The 18,647-nt window shown below is 44.9% G+C and overlaps 2 protein-coding genes across 2 annotated transcripts in view; one reads left to right on the top strand and one right to left on the bottom strand.

Annotated features, from left to right (window-relative positions):
- LOC135809039 (uncharacterized) overlaps positions 1-10,970 on the bottom strand; it is a 62,379-nt gene extending 51,409 nt beyond the window's left edge. The window contains exons 1-7 of the mRNA XM_065322297.1: positions 10,675-10,970; positions 10,492-10,571; positions 8,833-9,001; positions 6,521-6,626; positions 2,401-4,511; positions 1,116-1,714; positions 159-272 (exon numbers count right to left, since the gene is read on the bottom strand). Coding sequence (XP_065178369.1) covers positions 159-272; positions 1,116-1,714; positions 2,401-4,511; positions 6,521-6,626; positions 8,833-9,001; positions 10,492-10,571; positions 10,675-10,716 — 3,221 coding nt within the window. The 5' untranslated portion in view covers positions 10,717-10,970. The remainder of the gene's footprint in view (positions 1-158; positions 273-1,115; positions 1,715-2,400; positions 4,512-6,520; positions 6,627-8,832; positions 9,002-10,491; positions 10,572-10,674) is intronic.
- A 368-nt stretch (positions 10,971-11,338) lies between these two features.
- LOC135809043 (mannose-P-dolichol utilization defect 1 protein-like) lies at positions 11,339-16,432 on the top strand. Its single transcript, XM_065322299.1, has 5 exons — positions 11,339-11,567; positions 12,408-12,473; positions 14,288-14,420; positions 14,715-14,919; positions 15,720-16,432. The coding sequence occupies exons 1-5, from the start codon at positions 11,474-11,476 to the stop codon at positions 15,951-15,953; spliced, it is 732 nt and encodes a 243-aa protein (XP_065178371.1). The 5' UTR covers positions 11,339-11,473; the 3' UTR covers positions 15,954-16,432.
- Positions 16,433-18,647: the final 2,215 nt, after the last annotated feature.

Below are 18,647 nucleotides of genomic sequence, written 5' to 3' on the forward strand. Positions count from 1 at the left end.
ACTCACAGGTACTTCAAACACGTGTGCCATCCCAACTTTTCGTGTGTGAATCAAACGCTCGAGTTTGAGTGTCGCATTTCGAAGTACCAGTCAGATCACCTTCAGACAGGTACAAAAACAATCATTTGAACATTGAGTGCATATTCATTTTCCCTTACTCGTCGACAGCTGCTGCCATTGACACAAGAAGTCGCGCCATATCTGGCAGTTGAAGTCTTTCCACAAACGTTGGAGCTTCAGGAAGCAACACGTCAGCTGTGCCACAGGTTGCGCTGCATGGCAAACAATGAATGTACACAACATAGTGTAGACCAACACAGTGCTTGACGGTAGAAACAAAAACCTATAAATACTGTATAATGATTTTATGTTTGCGACATGAAACGCTTGCATTATTAGAAATTGAGACTGGTTTGCAAAGTTCATAAATCGCAGTTCGGCGCCTCTCGCAAAGAGTGCAAGCATTTTTACAAGGCAAACATTACCTTACAGTATTCATCTTACTAGGAAGTAGGTTGAATGAAGCTACTTGTGCATCCAGACTTGGCCAGTTTTCTGAATGTGGACTGGGCCATCAGGTGACCCAAATGTTAAATCTGACTACGCAATTCCCAGGCATGCAGCCCAAACAGGAAGGACATTTGGGGAGTAGAATGATAACAGGCATGCACAATTGTACATACCGTATTTTCCGGAGTATAAGCCACATTTTAAACACTCAAACTTCACCCAAAAGGGGGGGGGGGAGGGGTGCGGCTTATACTCCGATGATCAAATTAACGGTGATAAATAGGATCGATAACTCGGATACTGAGCCAGTCATAAATGTAAAATAGAAGGAAACACAAGGGAACGATAGGATAGATGTCTGTATTTTGTGGCAAAAATGGGAGATGCGGCATATACTCCAGTGCAGCTTACATTTATACTCCGGAAAATACAGTACATGCTCACTGGCCGACAACCTGCATTAGTGACTTAGTCTATCGAGCACTATGACTCTTGTGGTTGGGTTTCAAATGTGTACAGATAATTAATGCTATATTAAAGACACGATTGAAACGTGACTGAAATGTCTGTACTGCTTTACTGACGGACTAATGGAAAGTCCTTACCGTGCACTTGCAGTCCTTTGAGTTGGATGCTCGTCATCATCACTTTCAACGTCAGCATCATAACCTTCAGCAGTTCTATCAGCATCTGGGAATTCATCAGAGGATTCAGCTTGACTGCTAATACCACTACCTACTACACTAGCCACCGGAGAAACAGATGTAGTAGCAGCATCATGATCATCAACACCACCACCACCACCACCATTGGTATTCCCTACCGACAGTGATTTATGGTAGTGAACATGCTGCCGCTTAGCTGAAAGCGGCCACTGATGGTCGGTCAGGGTGATGCTAGCGAGAGAGGAAACTGATCTCACTGAAGCATCAGTAACACCAGGAGCAAACGATGTAGAGGCTCGGGAGCTGTTGGTTGAGTGAGGATCCGCACTGTCCGCTTGAGAAGCAAGACCAGAATGGCACTGCGCTTCGGATTTTGGCCAGTCCGGACAAACAACAGTACCATCAGCTGTCCACTCAGAATGTGCAGAGAATGTGCACAGCTGAACAAGGCTAGTTGTAAGAGGAACTAGCAGTTCACTCGGCAACGTACACAGTCTGAGGAAGGTTGGTGTGAGCTCATCAAGCCCAGTGGCAATATCCTGAACAAGACCAGTACACAAATGAAATATTTCAACTATCCATACCAACTGCAAACCGCACAATTAGCCAGTCTACTCACATGCCACCACCAGTCCATGCAATGCTCACATGCCACCACCAGTCCATGCAATGCTCACATGCCACCACCAGTCCATGCAATGCTCACATGCCACCACCAGTCCATGCAATGCTCACATGCCACCACCAGTCCATGCAATGCTCACATGCCACCACCAGTCCATGCAATGCTCACATGCCACCACCAGTCCATGCAATGCAGATGTGGGCTGCTGTCAGCTAAAACATGTCTTTGGGGTTTCGAAAAAAATTGAGACATGACTGCGCACTCCAAAAAACGCCGCCATGCGCCACAGTATTATTTGTGTGAGAGTTTTCATCCGGGTTTTGTTTACCTATGCAAGCTGGAGGAGCTAGCTACCACAAGGGCATGATAACTCAAAACCTCAAATATTGACCTAAAAGCAACCTTTTCATGTGCTCTGCACCACTGGTCAAAATAAATTTGATTCAGGTATGAACATGGATAGGAAACTGGGAGGTCGAAGAGCAAAGCTCTCACAAAGCATGGGTGCAGGTGTTCTGGGAGGTCGAAGAGCAAAGCTCTCACAGTGCATGGGTACAGGTGTTCAACACAACTCTATTTTTAAATAGATGAGAAGCTTACCTGATCAGCATCACCAAAGTGATAGAGAATGGATGAAAGCAAGCGCAGGAGAGCAACAGCTCGGTTGACCAATGAATCCAGCAAAGAGTGATGCACACTTGCTGCACTTTCGGCACGTGCTTTTGGTGGCTGCTGCTGCTGCTCCTGCGGCTGCGGCTGCTGCTGCTGCTGTTGCTGCTGCTGTTGCTGTTCTTGGTGCCACCTCTCATTGTGATAGGCAGTCCAAGACAATTCTGTGGCCAAAGTAGACATTAACTTCTCTGCGCCACCAGCTTGCCAAAGAGCCTGCTTGATGAGTGGAAAGCGACTCCACTGTGACAAAAGAACCGTGAGACAGGTAGAAGCGCGTAACGATGTTGCATCCCACTGCTCAACTTCAAACTGGCCAGTGGTGGTGGTGGTGGTGGTGGTGGTGCTGCTGCTGCTGCTGCCGCCGCCGCCGCCACCGCTGCTGCTGATACCACTGCTAGCGGTGGCAGGGCACCACACTACTATGTCAACCATCCAAGACAAAACGTGCCGATGAGATGGATGAAACACAGCCAATTTGGACACGCAGTCATCATCTGAAGAGTGCGAAAAAACCTGTTCAACTGAAATGGACAAAATGACACCCAGCAGCGGCAGGGAGAATTGCTGAAGCAGAGGGTGACCAAGCCATTTCTCAAACATCAAACGCCATGGAAATCTCTCAAGGAACTGCTCCTGATCAGAGGCTGTAACCAGAATCTTGGTACACAGCAAGAGAGACGATTGAAGTAGAGATAGAGAGGAGGAAGAGAGGCTGTCCAAGTCACCTGTATCAGCCTTGCTAACTGCCTCAAGCAACGGAACAGCAACTTGCCAGCACAGCTTGTACCGTGCACTGCCAGCACACTCTGCAAACTTTCCAAGATGTTGGACTAGGGCTAGAGCAATATCCAACGAAGAGGTCAAGATCATGTCAAGGTAGGCTTTCAAGGACACTGGCCAGCCAGCACTCTGCTCTGCAGCATACCCACCAACACAACCAGGCCCTTCACTTCCATCAACATGAATGATTGAATGGCAAACAGGCAGCTTCCGGATGATTGCCAACATGTATTGTAGGACCTGCTCACCCAGAGCAGCCGAGTATTGGCAATTCCTGTAGACGATCAACAAATTGCTTAGCCAGACATCTGATGAGATGCATAGACAAGGAGAAAGCCTCTCAAGTAATGGGACAAGAGCATACAGCACTCTTGGACACGTGCACTGGGCCAGAAACAACAAAAATGCCTGTGTCAACTTGGAACTTAAACAAATCCCCGAGTCAACAGCTGATAGCAGGAGAGCAGAACTAACATTGATAGGGTTGCAGCTGGTTGATCCTAACACAGGAAAACCAAGACTTGGCAGTTGCAAGCAAGTTGCAGTTTCCAACAATGATTTCATGGCAGACGGAATGACCTGATGAACGTGGCTCTTCCTAGAACACAGGATAGCACACGGCTTTTCCACATCGATTGTGATCAGCTGCTGCACTACTGACAAGCCATCAGACTTAATCAACTGACAAACAAGTGGGATGAGTAGAGGCAGAGGTGTGTTCGGAGAAAGAATCAGGAGAACTACATGAATTACATCAGCTGCCATACCGATTAAGGGCGGGATGGCCAAGGAATCAAAACGATCCACCAATGCCGTCGCCAGAGAAAGGAGTTCTGGCACGAGTCTGGTTTCCTGAACTAGCGGAACACACGCTGCAGCATGTTGAGACAAACCATAGAAGACACATAGCAAGACGCGGATCAGGATACCACCAAGATGACACACGCGCTCATTGACCAGTTGAAGCTTGAAGCAAGGTTCGGATATGGCTGCAGTCAGGTGTTGCAACATTTGGCATAGACCATCAAGCTGATGAGTAGCTGTCTTGCTCCATTGAGGTAGATGGCGGTTAACGTTCTCCAAGCAAATGCCTTGCACACAGAGCAATAGCAAGGTGGACACTTGCAGTGCAGATGACTGCCATGGGCCAATATCATCATGTCCTCCGTCATCCAATTCACACTTGTGCAGTAAGTGTGTACAACACTTGCCAGTCAGTGTGCACCATTCATCTACAGTGGGTAGGTCACCACACAAACCTGTGCAAAACAACAATCAACAAAGGAAGCAATCACCGACAAAAACTAATTCATCCACACGTATTAATTGGTCAACAGGACACCGTACAACTCTTCATATCGGTACACACCAGGGAGTCGTACTCAAACTAGGGAGGTGACACGGCACAGAAATCCGTGTCACAAGGGTTGACTCGCACCCGTGACCCCTCGTTGTTATTTTTGGAATAGTTCAGTCCAGTCCGGTCCGAAAGGTCATACTCGGATCGACTCGCCTTCTGTACTTCACCTCCAAGCGTGCAACGCAAGACCCGCAAAGTATGATTTTTCTGTGGCGAACGATTTTGCCATTGATCAAGTTTTTACTGGAGTGCTGAGACGTCCCGAGCACGCTTGTTCAGGTTCTCTATTTTTGACGAGCCGGTCCTACAGCCCCCTAGTAGTAGGGCCCTACATTGTATCTAACGACGTAGGAGCTGACAATGTGAGAGGATTTCCCTGGAATAATGATGATGGTGGTGTGACTGCTGCAGGAAAAATGCTGGCTGTTTATGACAGTATGACTAGATGTACAATGTAGCTCTCTTGTATGGTACTTAACCCCTGCTATAAATGTGTTGTTTACGAAGACTGGTGTATTGTGCAAGTCATAAAGAAGAAATGGGGCAGATACACGACTTACAATTTTCAAAAACCAGCTTCGTGTTATGTGTAATTTGTGTCAAAATTGTAGTATTTAGACATGACAATATCATTGGCTGTACTTCTCTAATATGGTACATACCCTGCTATAAATGTGTTATTTAGGCAGACTGGACCATTGTGCAAGTCATAAAGAAGAAATGGGGCAGATACACGACTTACATTTTTCAAAACCTGGCTTCGTGTTATGTGTAATTTGTGTCAAAATTGTAGTATTTCACTGGCTGTACTTCTCTTATATGGTACTTAACCCCTGCTATAAATGTGTTGTTTAGGAAGACTGGTGTATTGTGCAAGTCATAAAGAAGAAATGGGGCAGATACACGACTTACAATTTTCAAAAACCAGCTTCGTGTTATGTGCAATTAATTAATATTTGGGTCAATTTTTAGTATTCGGATTAATCTAGGATACGACTCGGAACAGTTCTGAACAGTTACCGCAACACTACACGCCGTCTCATAACTGCTGCTGTTGCCATCACTGCTATCAAGTAGTTCGGACATGGCAGGAGCTAAAAAAATTGCTGGTAGTCCTTCAAAGAATACTGGCAAGTGATGGGCTGTAAACGAAATGTGCTGCCTCAATAATTTCAAAAACTAGACACCCATGCGGCACGCTTGGAGGTGAAGTACAGAAGGCGAGTCGATCCGAGTATGACCTTTCGGACTGAACTGGACTGAACTATTCCAAAAATAACAACGAGGAGTCACGGGTGCGAGTCAACCCCTGTGACACGGATTTCTGTGCCGTGTCACCTCCCTAGTTTGAGTACGACTCCCTGGTACACACATACGCAGGCACACACACACACACACACACACACACACACACACACACACACACACAAACACACACACAAACACACACACACACATATACACATATACACATACACACACACACACACACAAACAGTCAGACATGCCCATCACGGAAGCGATGATAGCGAACAGCTATGTTAGACATATTGTACTATATTATACTGTACAGGTATTGTGCTAAGTACTTGCACGATAAACCAGAAGGATCGAAAAATATTTGAAGATAAACTCCCTGATATGTGATATCCAATACCAACCCAAAAATGGACAGGGGCAGTGCTGGACAGATTGCACATCGGAGCTTCAAGCTTCGACATAACAGTGTATTGCCTATGCCGTCATAAATATTTCCACTCGAATCCAACCTAAAGAAGGCAATTATGTCTCGCTCTTAGCTCCCACTTCCCGTCACAATGTGCCATTGCTAGCGAAATGGGAAACTTTGATAGACAATGGAAGATAACGGTGTTGTTGGAATGGAAAGATTCAAGGAAACAAACTTACTACTAGTGTTAGACTTGAGCCCATCGTCTTCCTTTAATAACAAGTCGATGCAGACTGAAAACTGCTCCATCAAAGTACTAGCAAGTTGCTGATGACAAACAACACCCTAGCAGATACAAGCAGAAATGAAAAAGAGGTACACATACAAATATATTTGGACAAGCCAGCTTCAAAATTTAGAGCCTGTATAAGACAATGGCAATGAAGTACATACATTTCGTCCTGCTACTCCTGTGTCTAATCAGTACACCTACAGTAATAGACAAGTACAGCAGCATAAGCTGACAATACAGCAGCATAAGCTGACAATACAGCAGCATTAGCTGACAATACAGCAGTATTAGTTGACAATACAGCAGCAATAGCTGGCAATACAGCAGCATTAGCTGGCAATACAGCAGCATTAGTTGACAATACAGCAGCAATAGCTGGCAATACAGCCGCAATAGCTGGCAATACAGCAGCAATAGCTGGCAATACAGCAGCATTAGCTGACAATACAGCAGCATTAGTTGACAATACAGTAGCAATAGCTGGCAATACAGCAGCAATAGCTGGCAATACAGCAGCAATAGCTGGCAATACAATACAGTAGCAGACTTCTGCACAGTGGTAATCTTAGCTAATAGCTCGGAAAGTGCAAAAGAGTGCATCGCCTCCCCGCTATTTTATAAGAGATTACTGGGACAGAGTCCAAAGGGACATTGTTCCGAGTCGAGTGGAACTTAATATTAGGATACCCTTCATAAAGTGGAGAGCGGTACCATTTGGGGGGGGGGGGGGGTATACTTCTTGCTAAAATATCCAGCTGATGACACAGTGCCGTGGTTATACACAGTTTATGCGCAATAAGTGCAACTGCACTGAAGAGAAACCGGCAAGAATCCAGTTCCTGGCACCCAACACAGTTTTCCTTCCCACACTGTAATAATTAGGCACCTTCTAGTAATTGGAATTCCATTCTGTTCAAATTCGTTGGGGGTGGATTTCGTTGTTCTTGTAGACATATTTCAAGGGCATCCCAGCGAGAAAGGCACTACAAGTAGAAAAATGCGCATTCCACTCAATCAAGAGTGCATAAACCAGAGTGTGCAACTCTGGATGGTTCCTGTGGGAGCGTAGTCCGTGCAGTGCGTCATTTCTGACAGCATGCTAGGCCACAGGTACGGTGAAAAGTTGCGTAACCAGTCACGGTGGTGCAGGTCACTGAGTTTGTCCTGATTTCGGTTTTTTGATACGGATAGCCTGGTGAGTTTACTTGTCGGTGGATGTACGCAGCGTACACAGTCACACAAAAACACCGAAATCCTGAAACAGGACGTCTAAAATCAAGCAAACTTGGCTGATTTCCGGGCTATGAAACATGAAAATTTGAGCTGTACGCAAGTCGCGGCTTGGCTGACCTCATCAGGGTGACGTAGTGCACAAACTGCGCTGTTTAAGATCTGATATGCACAGTTGCACACTCTGGTTTATGTACTCTTGACTCAATGCAGAGCTACGTCCTAAGATTCTGCCTCAGGGTGATGATGCACCCACTCAAGTTTTGCATGAATTGTCCCATATTGCCCATGGCACTCCAAATTTGAATACGGTTGCTCCTATGTGGAGCTCACGCTTCCTGTAGAATTACATGACACTACCAAAAAAGATTTGGTTGAAATTAAAGACTGGCCAAATCTGAGGGCTAGCGGTGCAAATTTCCCAGAATTTCAAAATGATCCACATACTGCCGCAGACCTATTGTTACACGTACTACAAACATCCCAGGCTAGAAGATAATTATGAGAGAGGAGGAGAATACAAAATTAAACAGGATGCTACATACCAGATCCTGTGATCATAGTTGGATTGCTCGGTCCCCACATCATTGCATCCAGCTCCAGCTTGGGCCTTATTGGCCATCATTACCAGATATAGTTTGGGTATGGCTTTCTCTGATAAGAATCTAAACTAACTTTAAAGGATGGTTGCAAATTAACTTGTAATGCTATCCCCATAGTACTTATTATTAATATTTAGTCTGCAACTAGAAGAGAGTGGAGAGGAAAGAAAACAGGAAGAGAAACAGAGGTCGACGAGAGTAGAGGTGGATAGGATGGAAGAGAGACTTGGAGAGATTTAGAGAGAAGGGAATCAAAGTTGTGACACTTGGTTCAACTAGCACACAATCTCGATACTGCACATTTCGGATGAAACAACTGAGAATCGTGTTCAAATACTTGCATCCAACCTCATCAATATAAACATACTGGAGGTCCATCATTTGTTGCCCTTAAAACAAAGACATCTTGCCAGAAATTGTACCATACCTCGCAGCTTAGTAGAGACAGCGCTTGCAGCAGCAAATATCCAGATGTACAGAAGTATTGCACGCAATGTGGGCCAAAGTCTGCTTCAGGCCCACCACGATCATGATGGAACTCGGCACTATTCTCCAGGAGAAGATTTGCCAAGAAATCAGCAACACTGTTCGCATCCCTAACAATCAGACAGTCAAAATAATAGTAACAGTGATGTCATTGTAATTGTTATTGAATAAAAATACATTTCTGCTACCTCCCTGGAGAGAGGCAATAAGAAGAAATCTAGGGAAGTTGGCTCAACAGGCAATTGAACCGCACAACCTCTATTGTGAAGATTTACAAATACGGTAGTGTCATCTATCACAGTGGAAATGTATCTATCATCTATCACAGTGGAATGTAGTGGGCCAATACTGACCGGCATGCAACGTACATGCATACAATACACCATACAATACACACCGGGCCCAGAGCCAGCTCCTGACGGGTGGTGCAGCCCCAAGTTCCCCGTGTCAAATTTCAAAATCCTGGCAGGATACATCTCTATCTCTGTGCATGATATCCTGCAGCAACGGATAAGCAGCTAGCGCAGTAGACCTCACTTGACAAGGAGAACAGTGGGAGAGACTCTAGAGAGAAGCCCATGAGGATAGCTTATTACATACTTCCAGATAATCAATTGCATACGGAGCAGCCCATGAACACTGGAATTGGTAAAATCTGGTACGGTCATGGCCGCACCAGTCGTACCAGTGGTGCCAACCCTGATACACCATGACACATGCATGCAATACACCGCAACACATGCATACAATACACCGCAGCGCATGCATACAATACACTGTGGCAGTTTTTTTTTCTTGATGAAGTTATTGGTGTTCTTAATAATTAGTACAGTGTTTTTTTTTGGTTTGTTATTGTTTTTCTCCTTTTGAATTGAGTTTATTGAGTTTATCGATTGAGTTTATTCTTAATTATAAAAAATCAATTTGAAGTTTTTTGGTTTGGGTTTGAAATTCTTTATTTTACACATGCATTTTTCTGATTTCTTCTCCAGTGTATGATTTAGGGGGCGTTCGTTTTTGATCTACAGGTTTGGGTAGAAACTACTTCTTTCGGTAGAGGTGTTCGTTTTTTGAAAAAAATTCTACTCAAAAGGGTAGATTCTACTTTCCTCTACCGGCTCCACCGGGAAAAAGTTGGTAGAATCCGGTAGAAGTTGGTAGAGCTACGGGATTTCCAGCAACATCAAGGATTTGTACACAACTCCATAAAAAAAAGAAACATTTCACGTACGCATCGTGTAAACTACTAGATCTGGTAGAACAGCGTTCGTACACTTGCCTCTACCATCTACCTCTATCGGTAGAGTGACTCTACTCTACTCTACCAAGTAGCTAAAAACGAACGCAGCCTTATTGCATTTTAAACCATTGTGTTAATTTGCCCGTAAGAGGCCTAAAAATACACTGTGGCATATGTCCCTGTAAGCACTACATGCAATGCACTGTAGTGCGAATCCGCATTTACTGAGTGCACCATATTTTTGCTGTGTGCCCCCCCCCCCCCTTCAATGAGAGATAGGATAAAACTGTATCACTGGCTGCACTGCACTACACTCCGCTAAATGAAAAAAAATCTCTACGAGAGTACTAGTATTGTTACCTCAGAGTTGTCCACAGCTGTCCATTTCCAATTAGCGTATTAAGAAAGCTGACCAGCTTCCCATGTTTCTCATCATCGGTCTTCAAAGAAAACAACAAAATAATACAAATACACCAATTGCTCCGAAAACGTGCTTTGAATGCCAGCAAATTAAAAAAAAAACATGATAGTGTCCACACTCACAGCATTGACAACATCATCCCAGCTATCTTGTAGCCTAGACATTATGACAATCGGTCACCATTTTATCTGACTATCGTGGACAATAAAAGTCAAGCATAGCAAGTTAGAAGACATGGGGAGCGAAGTCCAGATTCAACTCTTCATCTGCTTCGTGTTAAAACTTTTGATTTCGAAAACACAAGTAAGTTGGAAAAGTCGGAGCTCAAAAGTCGAGTACTACTTATCAGTATGACTAGTCGACTGTGGGCACGAACTCAAACCTCACTTGCATTTCTGTAAAATAACCTGAACATCTTCTTCCATCATGTCAGGTAGCATGTGCAGCTGCATTTCGGAGTTCAAGCAGTTGAACCTCGCACTCGCAGTTCGACCAGTCAAGCTAGGATGAAGTCGGGAAGGCGCCAACAGCCAACAGCCTTACGTCATGTACATGTAGGTGATCACGTGATCACGTGAGTACGGTACTAAAGGGAGTACCAAAAAAACGGTTTTTTAGTACTCCCTGGCCCTGCAAGAGTCAGAACACGTAGATCTACATGTTGTACGTGCATACATGATGCACTCCTGATGTGTGTGACGTCATGATGTCAAAAATCTACTTGCATTCTGCACTGACTCTTCTTGACTCTTGTTGCTTTTTGCTTTTTGCTTTTTGAGTTTCTCATTGTACTACCAGTACCACAGTTACAGACTACACAAGTGTTTTCACTGTTTTGTACAAGTAGAAGTCGTAGTAGTTAGTACGTGTCGTTGTGCATCGTTATAGTTTATATTGTGGCCAGGAAGAAAAGGTATCGGGATGGCGACAGCAGCGCTGGAGAACATCATTGGTCTTGTGGTACCTGATCAGCGATGTCGAAACGAGTACATTACCAATTTCAACATTTTCGATGGTAAATAACTCCTATTTTAATTTTAATAAGCACGTTCAGTATCACCTTTTTTGTCGCAATCCTATACGTAGGATTAGATTTCAAGGCACTTGTTATGCTCTCAATTATCACAAATGAGATGATATCACAGCTGTCTACTTGTCTTACTTTCGTTGGATTTATTGATAGGGATAATGGCCCAGAGGATTATACCTCATGGAGAGTGTAGGGGATCATAGGATACAAACAACAAGGACAAGCTAGTCTAGTTTGTCGCTACTCTGAGTTTCATGCTTACGCAATCATCAGGCGACATGAGGATGCTATTGGCCATGCCGGTATTTAACACCGCTCGCCCTGAAACCTATACACAGCGCTTAACGCTACCAAATCAACATCCCATTCATAGCACCACAAGATCCACCAATATCTTTCCTGGCATAAATACCGACATGTCAATAGCATCCTCATGTTGCCTGATGATTGCGTACCGGTAAGCATGAAACTCAGAGTAACGACAAACCAGACTAGCTTACCCTTGTTGTTCTGTGTATTACGCTCTGCCTCCGCGGTGTTGAGCACTGTCAGCCAGCACACTGGGTGCATCCTCGGGGGGGGGGGGGGGGAGAGATCATAGGATACAATGGGGAGGAGTGGGTAGAAAATCACAGGGTACAATGGGGAGGAAATACTGGGATACAATGGAGAGGGTGGGTAGGAAATCAAGCTGGGAAACCCTTCACGATCAGGCCATACGGAGTTTATTGTAAGCACAATATAGTCCTGTCCTTGACCGGGACAAACTGGCTAACGTCAATGTTACTGAATGTGTTGGTGTTTGTTGTTGTATTTGTCTTGCAGAATCTTGCAACAAGATGCTGATCAGCAAACTCTTGGGGCTTGGTATTGTGGCTGGTTCAATTCTTGGTAGGTCCGGGATACTGTAAAAGCCTTATACATGTACATATATCGAAGCGCTAATTCTTACGAGTTTAAGCAGAGCAAAGACTATTGTCCAACTAACCCGAAAAAGTGCATGCAGCGCACCCTGCACTGTCACTTGTCACTTCTGTTGACAGCATGCACTCGCTACTGACAGGGTTCGCAGCGAAGTTTGGAAGTATTGAAAAAAAATTGGATTTTATAATTCAATTTTCCAGGTCTGGAAAAAGTTTTGAAATGGCACTACTTTTGAAAAAGTTGGGAATAAGTTTTGAATTTTTCGATTTTTTGGCCGCAGATGTGTTGCACTCCTGCAGTGCAAGTGGCCGTTTTTACTTTGAGTGCCGCGATAGAAGATGCGCTGGCGATGCGTGGTGTTCACTGCATGTACGAGTCTCGTACAGTCATTTCGGTGCAGCTCAAGCGCGGCCGGTGATGACTTTGATTTGGCCGTTTTTCGTTACTGGCGCTCGCGCTCGACTTTTGATTCTTTGAAGTCGGGACAGCAGGATGGCGAGGTCCTTTCGCACTCAGATGAGTTTGCTGGCGAGGATGAAGCCGTCTTTTGCGCTGAGATGGACACCAGCTATGTAATTAGAGAGGTTCTGCTATACGTGAAACGTAGAGAAATCACGTAGAGAGCAGGTGTCTGGGTTAGAGTCTACGGCTTGGCGTGTTTTGGCTCCAGATTTCTACGCGGAGATGGGGTTCTCTACGTTGTGGCACGCGCAGAGAAAATGCGTACGGATTTGCCGGGTATCGATCAACTGCATGCAGAAAACTGCCAAATATGGAAGGGGAAAATCCCAGTACACATTCCACGTGACTTCTCTAGGTGAAGCGTAGAGCAGAACAGCATTTCTTTACGTTACGGGAACGCGAAGAAAGTTCGCGTGATTCTTTGCGTCGCGTTCCCAACACGTAGAGCAGAACCTCCCTAATGTTTCATTGGAATCCCCTCTGGAGGCGGATTTGAACTTACGCAGAGGAACTCTCGTCGTATGAATTCCCCTTCTATTTTCAGGGGCTCTAGTTGCTGAAGGCGATACATTATCATCGCAATGCACCTTGGTGAATTTGTTGATGGTAGTGGTACGAGGGAGGATTTTACTACTCCCTGGTTGTACTCGGAGTGGAGAAGACAGTCATGCAGAAGAGATTTATAATTATTTTTTCCTGCACGAATTGGTTTGGAAAAAGTTTGGAATTTTGTGTGCTTGGTTGGCTGCGAACCCTGTGTAACTGAGCGTGCTTCAACCCTGTTGCAGTCACTGAACCTGCCAGCCAGGATACCACTTTTGGCTACTGTAAGTCAACAAATATTCGGCACATATTTATTTTTGGCTATTTTCGGCCTGGGCATTTTTGGCCGAACATTTGTTGCGGCCGAATTTTTGTTTTGCAAGGTTCAGTGTGACAGTATATACAGGCAGCAGCAGTACACGCCGAAATGTGTTTTAGCCCTGGGAGGCCGAAATTTATATGCGCCGAAAATTGGTAGACTTACAGTAGTTTTGATGGCTGTATGCATTTCAGATATGGCACTTGGTACACTAAAAGTCGGTCGCTGGTCGCGCAAGGGAGGAGGTCGTACCCGGTGCAGTTTCTGTGTAGAACTGTCCGTGCATGGAAAAACGGCCGTTAAAGCAGGTGGTCACTTAAACCGGGTTTTACTGTAGATCAGACCCACCACAAAGTGGGGGGGGGGGGGGGACCGGCAATCCAATTCACTGTGTCTACATAGTCTATGTCCTTTACTTGAATGTCATTCTTTTCATTTGTTTGCTTTTTGCCAACAGTCAAGCTACCCCAGATCATCAAGATATTGAAAGCCAAGAGCGTTGTTGGATTGAGTCTGTCTTCATTTCTTCTGGAATTAATGGCATACATATTTACAATGTCCTACAACGTAGTCCAAGGTTTTCCTTTCAGGTGAGCCTTGTTTTGTGACATTGTATCTTTGCTTCCCATCACCTTTGCAACAACATAGTTTCGCGCTGACATGGCATGTGACAAGACATGACAAGATTTTGGCAAAATCACATGACCAATCCTTGAAACTCCATCTGTTGACTGCCCCAACACTAGCAGTAGCATGTGCCCAGGCTATATCCGTTATACTCGTGCTTGTTTGCGTGTGTGTTGTGTGTTGTGTGTCTGTGTGTGTGGATGTGTTGTCTGTGTCTGTGTGTGTATGTGGGTTTTTTCTCTGTTCTGAATGTACAGCACTTGGGGCGAAGCTCTCTTTGTCCTGGTTCAAGCCATCATTCAAGTTGCCCTTTTCTTCCACTTTGCCTACTCTCCAGTAGCTGCACTTGCCTTTGTACCCTTGTGCTCTACGTGTGTCTACTTTCTTTGCTCTGGCCTTGTCCCCCTCCAAGTTGTTTCTCTCCTCTTCCAAGCAACTATTCCACTGACAGCAAGTAGCAAGGTATGATCAAAGCATCATTGACGTAGCGTAGTATGCTTTTAATGTATCCTGTTACATTGCATCGGTGTCACAGCTTGTTTCAGGGTACCATTACCATTGTGATATGTTGGCAGGGAATAATTTAACCGGTATCGCATCGCAGTTTGCTACGCAATTCTGCTGCGGTGCGAAGCAACTTCAGAAATGTGTGGCAGAAAACTGCGATGCATGTTGATTTTTCACTGTACCCTATGATGCACAGTGTACATGCCAGGTGTGTTGTCTCTTAGGGATGAAATAGATGCACAAAGCTCTGAAAGTGTTGAGCTATGCATCCTGGCACCAGGCTAGGTTTGCAACTAAGGTGTTACAGTGTACTTGTGATCTGAGCTTGAACTCTGATGAGCTCTGCAGAAGGACAATATTGTCAAGTGTTAAAGAAAATTGCTATGCAACATTTTCGAATTGCTATTCAAGTTCTATTCTGCGTAGCAAAGTTGCTATGCAAAAATCGAAAGTAAATTATTCCCTGGTTGGGCAGTACAGCAATCACTGCAAGGATGTGCAGCTATTGTAAAGCTAGAAAGTGTCTTTTCGTAGCACGATGTACGAGAATAAGAAAACCCCCACAAAGGGAACCTTTACACTGCTGTTAGCACTGCTAGAGGTTCCTGACTTATACAGAATTCTTGCGAAAAGTAGTTTTCACGAAATGCAAAAACTCATCTTGCACTTTTTTCTTTTCTTTCTTTTTTGTCGCCTTTCACCTCCCTCGAACTAATGAATTTCCATTGTATACTGACGTGTGTTTTGTGGTACAGATCTTCCAGATTGGTGCAAACTTCACGAATGGTCATACTGGTCAACTGTCAATGATAACATCGTTTATGAATCTCATGGGAACTCTTGGTCGTATTTATACAACTTTCCAGGAGGTAAAGGACACGGCTATCCTTGCTGCCTTTGTTTCCGCTACGTTCTTCAACCTTGTCATTGTCCTGCAAATAGTCTACTATTGGAATGTGTCTCCAGACCTGGACAAAAAACGGAAATAAATACCAAACTAGAAATTGCCGTGAATCCTCTTTTCTCTTGCTCCATCATCAATGTTCCAATTCCATTTTATCATTACCCTTATACGCGTACCTATGTAGAGGGTATGCACACGTGCATGTACGAGTAGTGTGAAATGTTTCCTGTAGGGGATGCACTCACTGCTTGGAAGCCTTACCACCAATAATATACTGTTGTGCTATTGCAGTAAGGGAAGCAACTCCCTTGACCTAATGAAATGATTATTAAGAAAAGCAATTTACGAAAGGAATGAGAAGATGATTATGTTGTTATCACTGTTTTCAATTTTTTGTTTTTGTACTTTTTAAAATACTGGGTTCGGGTTTTTTTCCCCGAGCTGACCCCTTCTTTGTCGTTATCAATGACAGTAGTCCAAAGTTTCTAACATTCTTGTCTGGATAGTGCTGCTCTTTACCTTGAACAGGGTGTGTGCAGTGCTTACCAGACAAATACTACTGTATCAGCCTTGGTCGGATTTTTTGGCGACGATTAAAGTGATAGAACCGTATTCTTACACGGGGTCGGGGGTCTGGACTGCATGCTATTCATTCCAGATGTTTTGCAAGTCGACTGAGCAGCACTTGATCTACAGTCGAAATGTTGGAACTTTCGGGCATCAACTTGGAGCAGTCTCTCCTTTTCGGGGGTTTCGGCTTTCATGCATTTGGATGACATCACGTTCATGCACCCCGATCGTGCCGCCAAATTCGCCAATCCATTAGCACAGCATTCAAGCTTTATGCGCAAGGCTTTGGCTGTACAGCCCTCATGAATCAGCTGACCTAATTGTGCATGCACCCTTCGTTCCCCATCATGCACTATCATCGCAATGAATAATTCGTCACCATTGACGACATTAGTCATGACTGATGAGCCATTCATTCCCCGGGAAACCACTGCGACACGCAAACACACACAGCCAAAGCCAACATGGAATGAAGTCCGTCAGGATCACCCAGGTTACACTAGCCGCTGACACAACCAGTCTTGCTGCAGAGCCATCGGTGATCCTGAAAGAGTTCATCCCTGAAATGAAGGTAGCAACATTCATGCATATGTACTCTGCCAATACAACAATACTAGTAATGGAACAGAAAGAGCCAACAATAGTAACCGAACAGTTTCGTTCCCTTCTCATCATGGGTAATACCCGGTAAGTACAAGGAATAATGGAGAAAATATCAAATACAGTAACTTATAGAGCAAAAGCATAGATCAAAACCTCTTTTTCCATTATTCCCTGTACTCCATGAGTAGGGAACAAAAACATTCGGTTATAATTATTACTACAATAATCGGCTTTACTCGACTGTGCGGATTTCGGTGCTGACACTTCTTTCGCCTGTAGGGCGTGGATCAGAATATATGAGCCAGAGCATGCGAAAAGGGGGTTAACCTCTAAAATCTGACATTTCGAGCTGACTATCTAGTGTTACTCCAACATGTTTCAGAAATCTTTTGCAAAAAACCGCATCAAAAAATCTCTTTTCGTTGCAATGTTATAGGTGTTTTAGTGCCAGGTGATCTGTTGGCAAGTATCGCACTTTGCGGTGCAAAGAAAAAAATGATTGTCTGTTCTAGACATTGTACATACGCTGACACTATTTTCTTGATGAAGCCTTTGAAGAATATTCATGATGTACAGAGTGCACTTTAATGCCTAGTTTGGACCAACACAGAAGAGGCATAATCAGCATTTTCGACTAAGACCACACACATGCACAGTCGTGGCCCGTAAGCAGCCAATTTCCGCGATTGTGTTCATCGGCAACATGGTGTGAATATTATACAGTTACAGAAGAGCACACAACTAGAACTGTACAGTTACGGCTCTCTAATTGTCTAGTCACTGACTGGTGGGCATAGGTCATCCCTGAACTGCTCTTGCACAAACGGACGGATTTCTTTGTGCAAGTACTGGCGACGAGCTCTGCTCATACCTCCAGGTGCAATGACCGGTGGTAAGCCTGCATCTTGCACTGCCTGCACGGTGGTCTTCAGGATGTCAACAGAGTCACTGTTTCCGCCAATGCACTTCAACCATTCCTGGTGTGGCAGCAGCGAAGGTGAAGTGGTGCATCTGGCTCACGGCTGGGATTGGCCGGAAGAAGTCGGGCAGGAAGCGGTCCCACTCGTACCAGGCAATTGTCGACCCAAATGGAGCGGAACGATGATTCACCGATGATCTCAACTTGGGCTGCCGCGCAAGATTTCTTGTACAAGGCATGTACGCTCTTGTATGTTTGGGTAGCAGGCAAGAACACTGGAGGAGCATCATCACGTCCACGCAGCGGGGCTGGATGCGGAATGCCGTTGACTTCTGCATGGTTGTTGATGAACTGAACGCATCTCTTCACGTTAGCGTACAGGAGCGCATTATGTGGTCGCCTGCCTGTATTGCCATGGTCCCTGGGCACCAGTCCGCACCAGTCCGTGTTTCTCCAGGTGCTGCTGCAGACCATACAAATGCTTCTTGCCGATGTCGTACGCGTAGCGAAACGCACCAACACACACCTCGACACCGTGGAAGCTGTAGGCGAAGGACTCGCGGCGACGCTTTCCCCCGTGCGCGTTCTGACTGGTATTGTGGCGGCAGGACTCCAAAATTCCCAATAGCACGGTATCGCTCTCACTTTTCTCCATTTCCCTCATGTTTAGTGTTGACTGCTCAAGAG

This window comes from Sycon ciliatum, chromosome 2, assembly GCF_964019385.1.
Source record: "Sycon ciliatum chromosome 2, ocSycCili1.1, whole genome shotgun sequence".
NCBI classification, from domain to species: domain Eukaryota; kingdom Metazoa; phylum Porifera; class Calcarea; order Leucosolenida; family Sycettidae; genus Sycon; species Sycon ciliatum.

Coding starts and splice junctions, on each gene's coding strand:
- LOC135809043 (XM_065322299.1), top strand. CDS start 11,474: ATGGCGACAGCAGCGCTGGAGAACATCATTGGTCTTGTGGTACCTGAT. Junction 11,568..12,407: donor CAATTTCAACATTTTCGATG/GTAAATAACTCC, acceptor TTTGTCTTGCAG/AATCTTGCAACAAGATGCTG. Junction 14,920..15,719: donor CACTGACAGCAAGTAGCAAG/GTATGATCAAAG, acceptor TTTGTGGTACAG/ATCTTCCAGATTGGTGCAAA.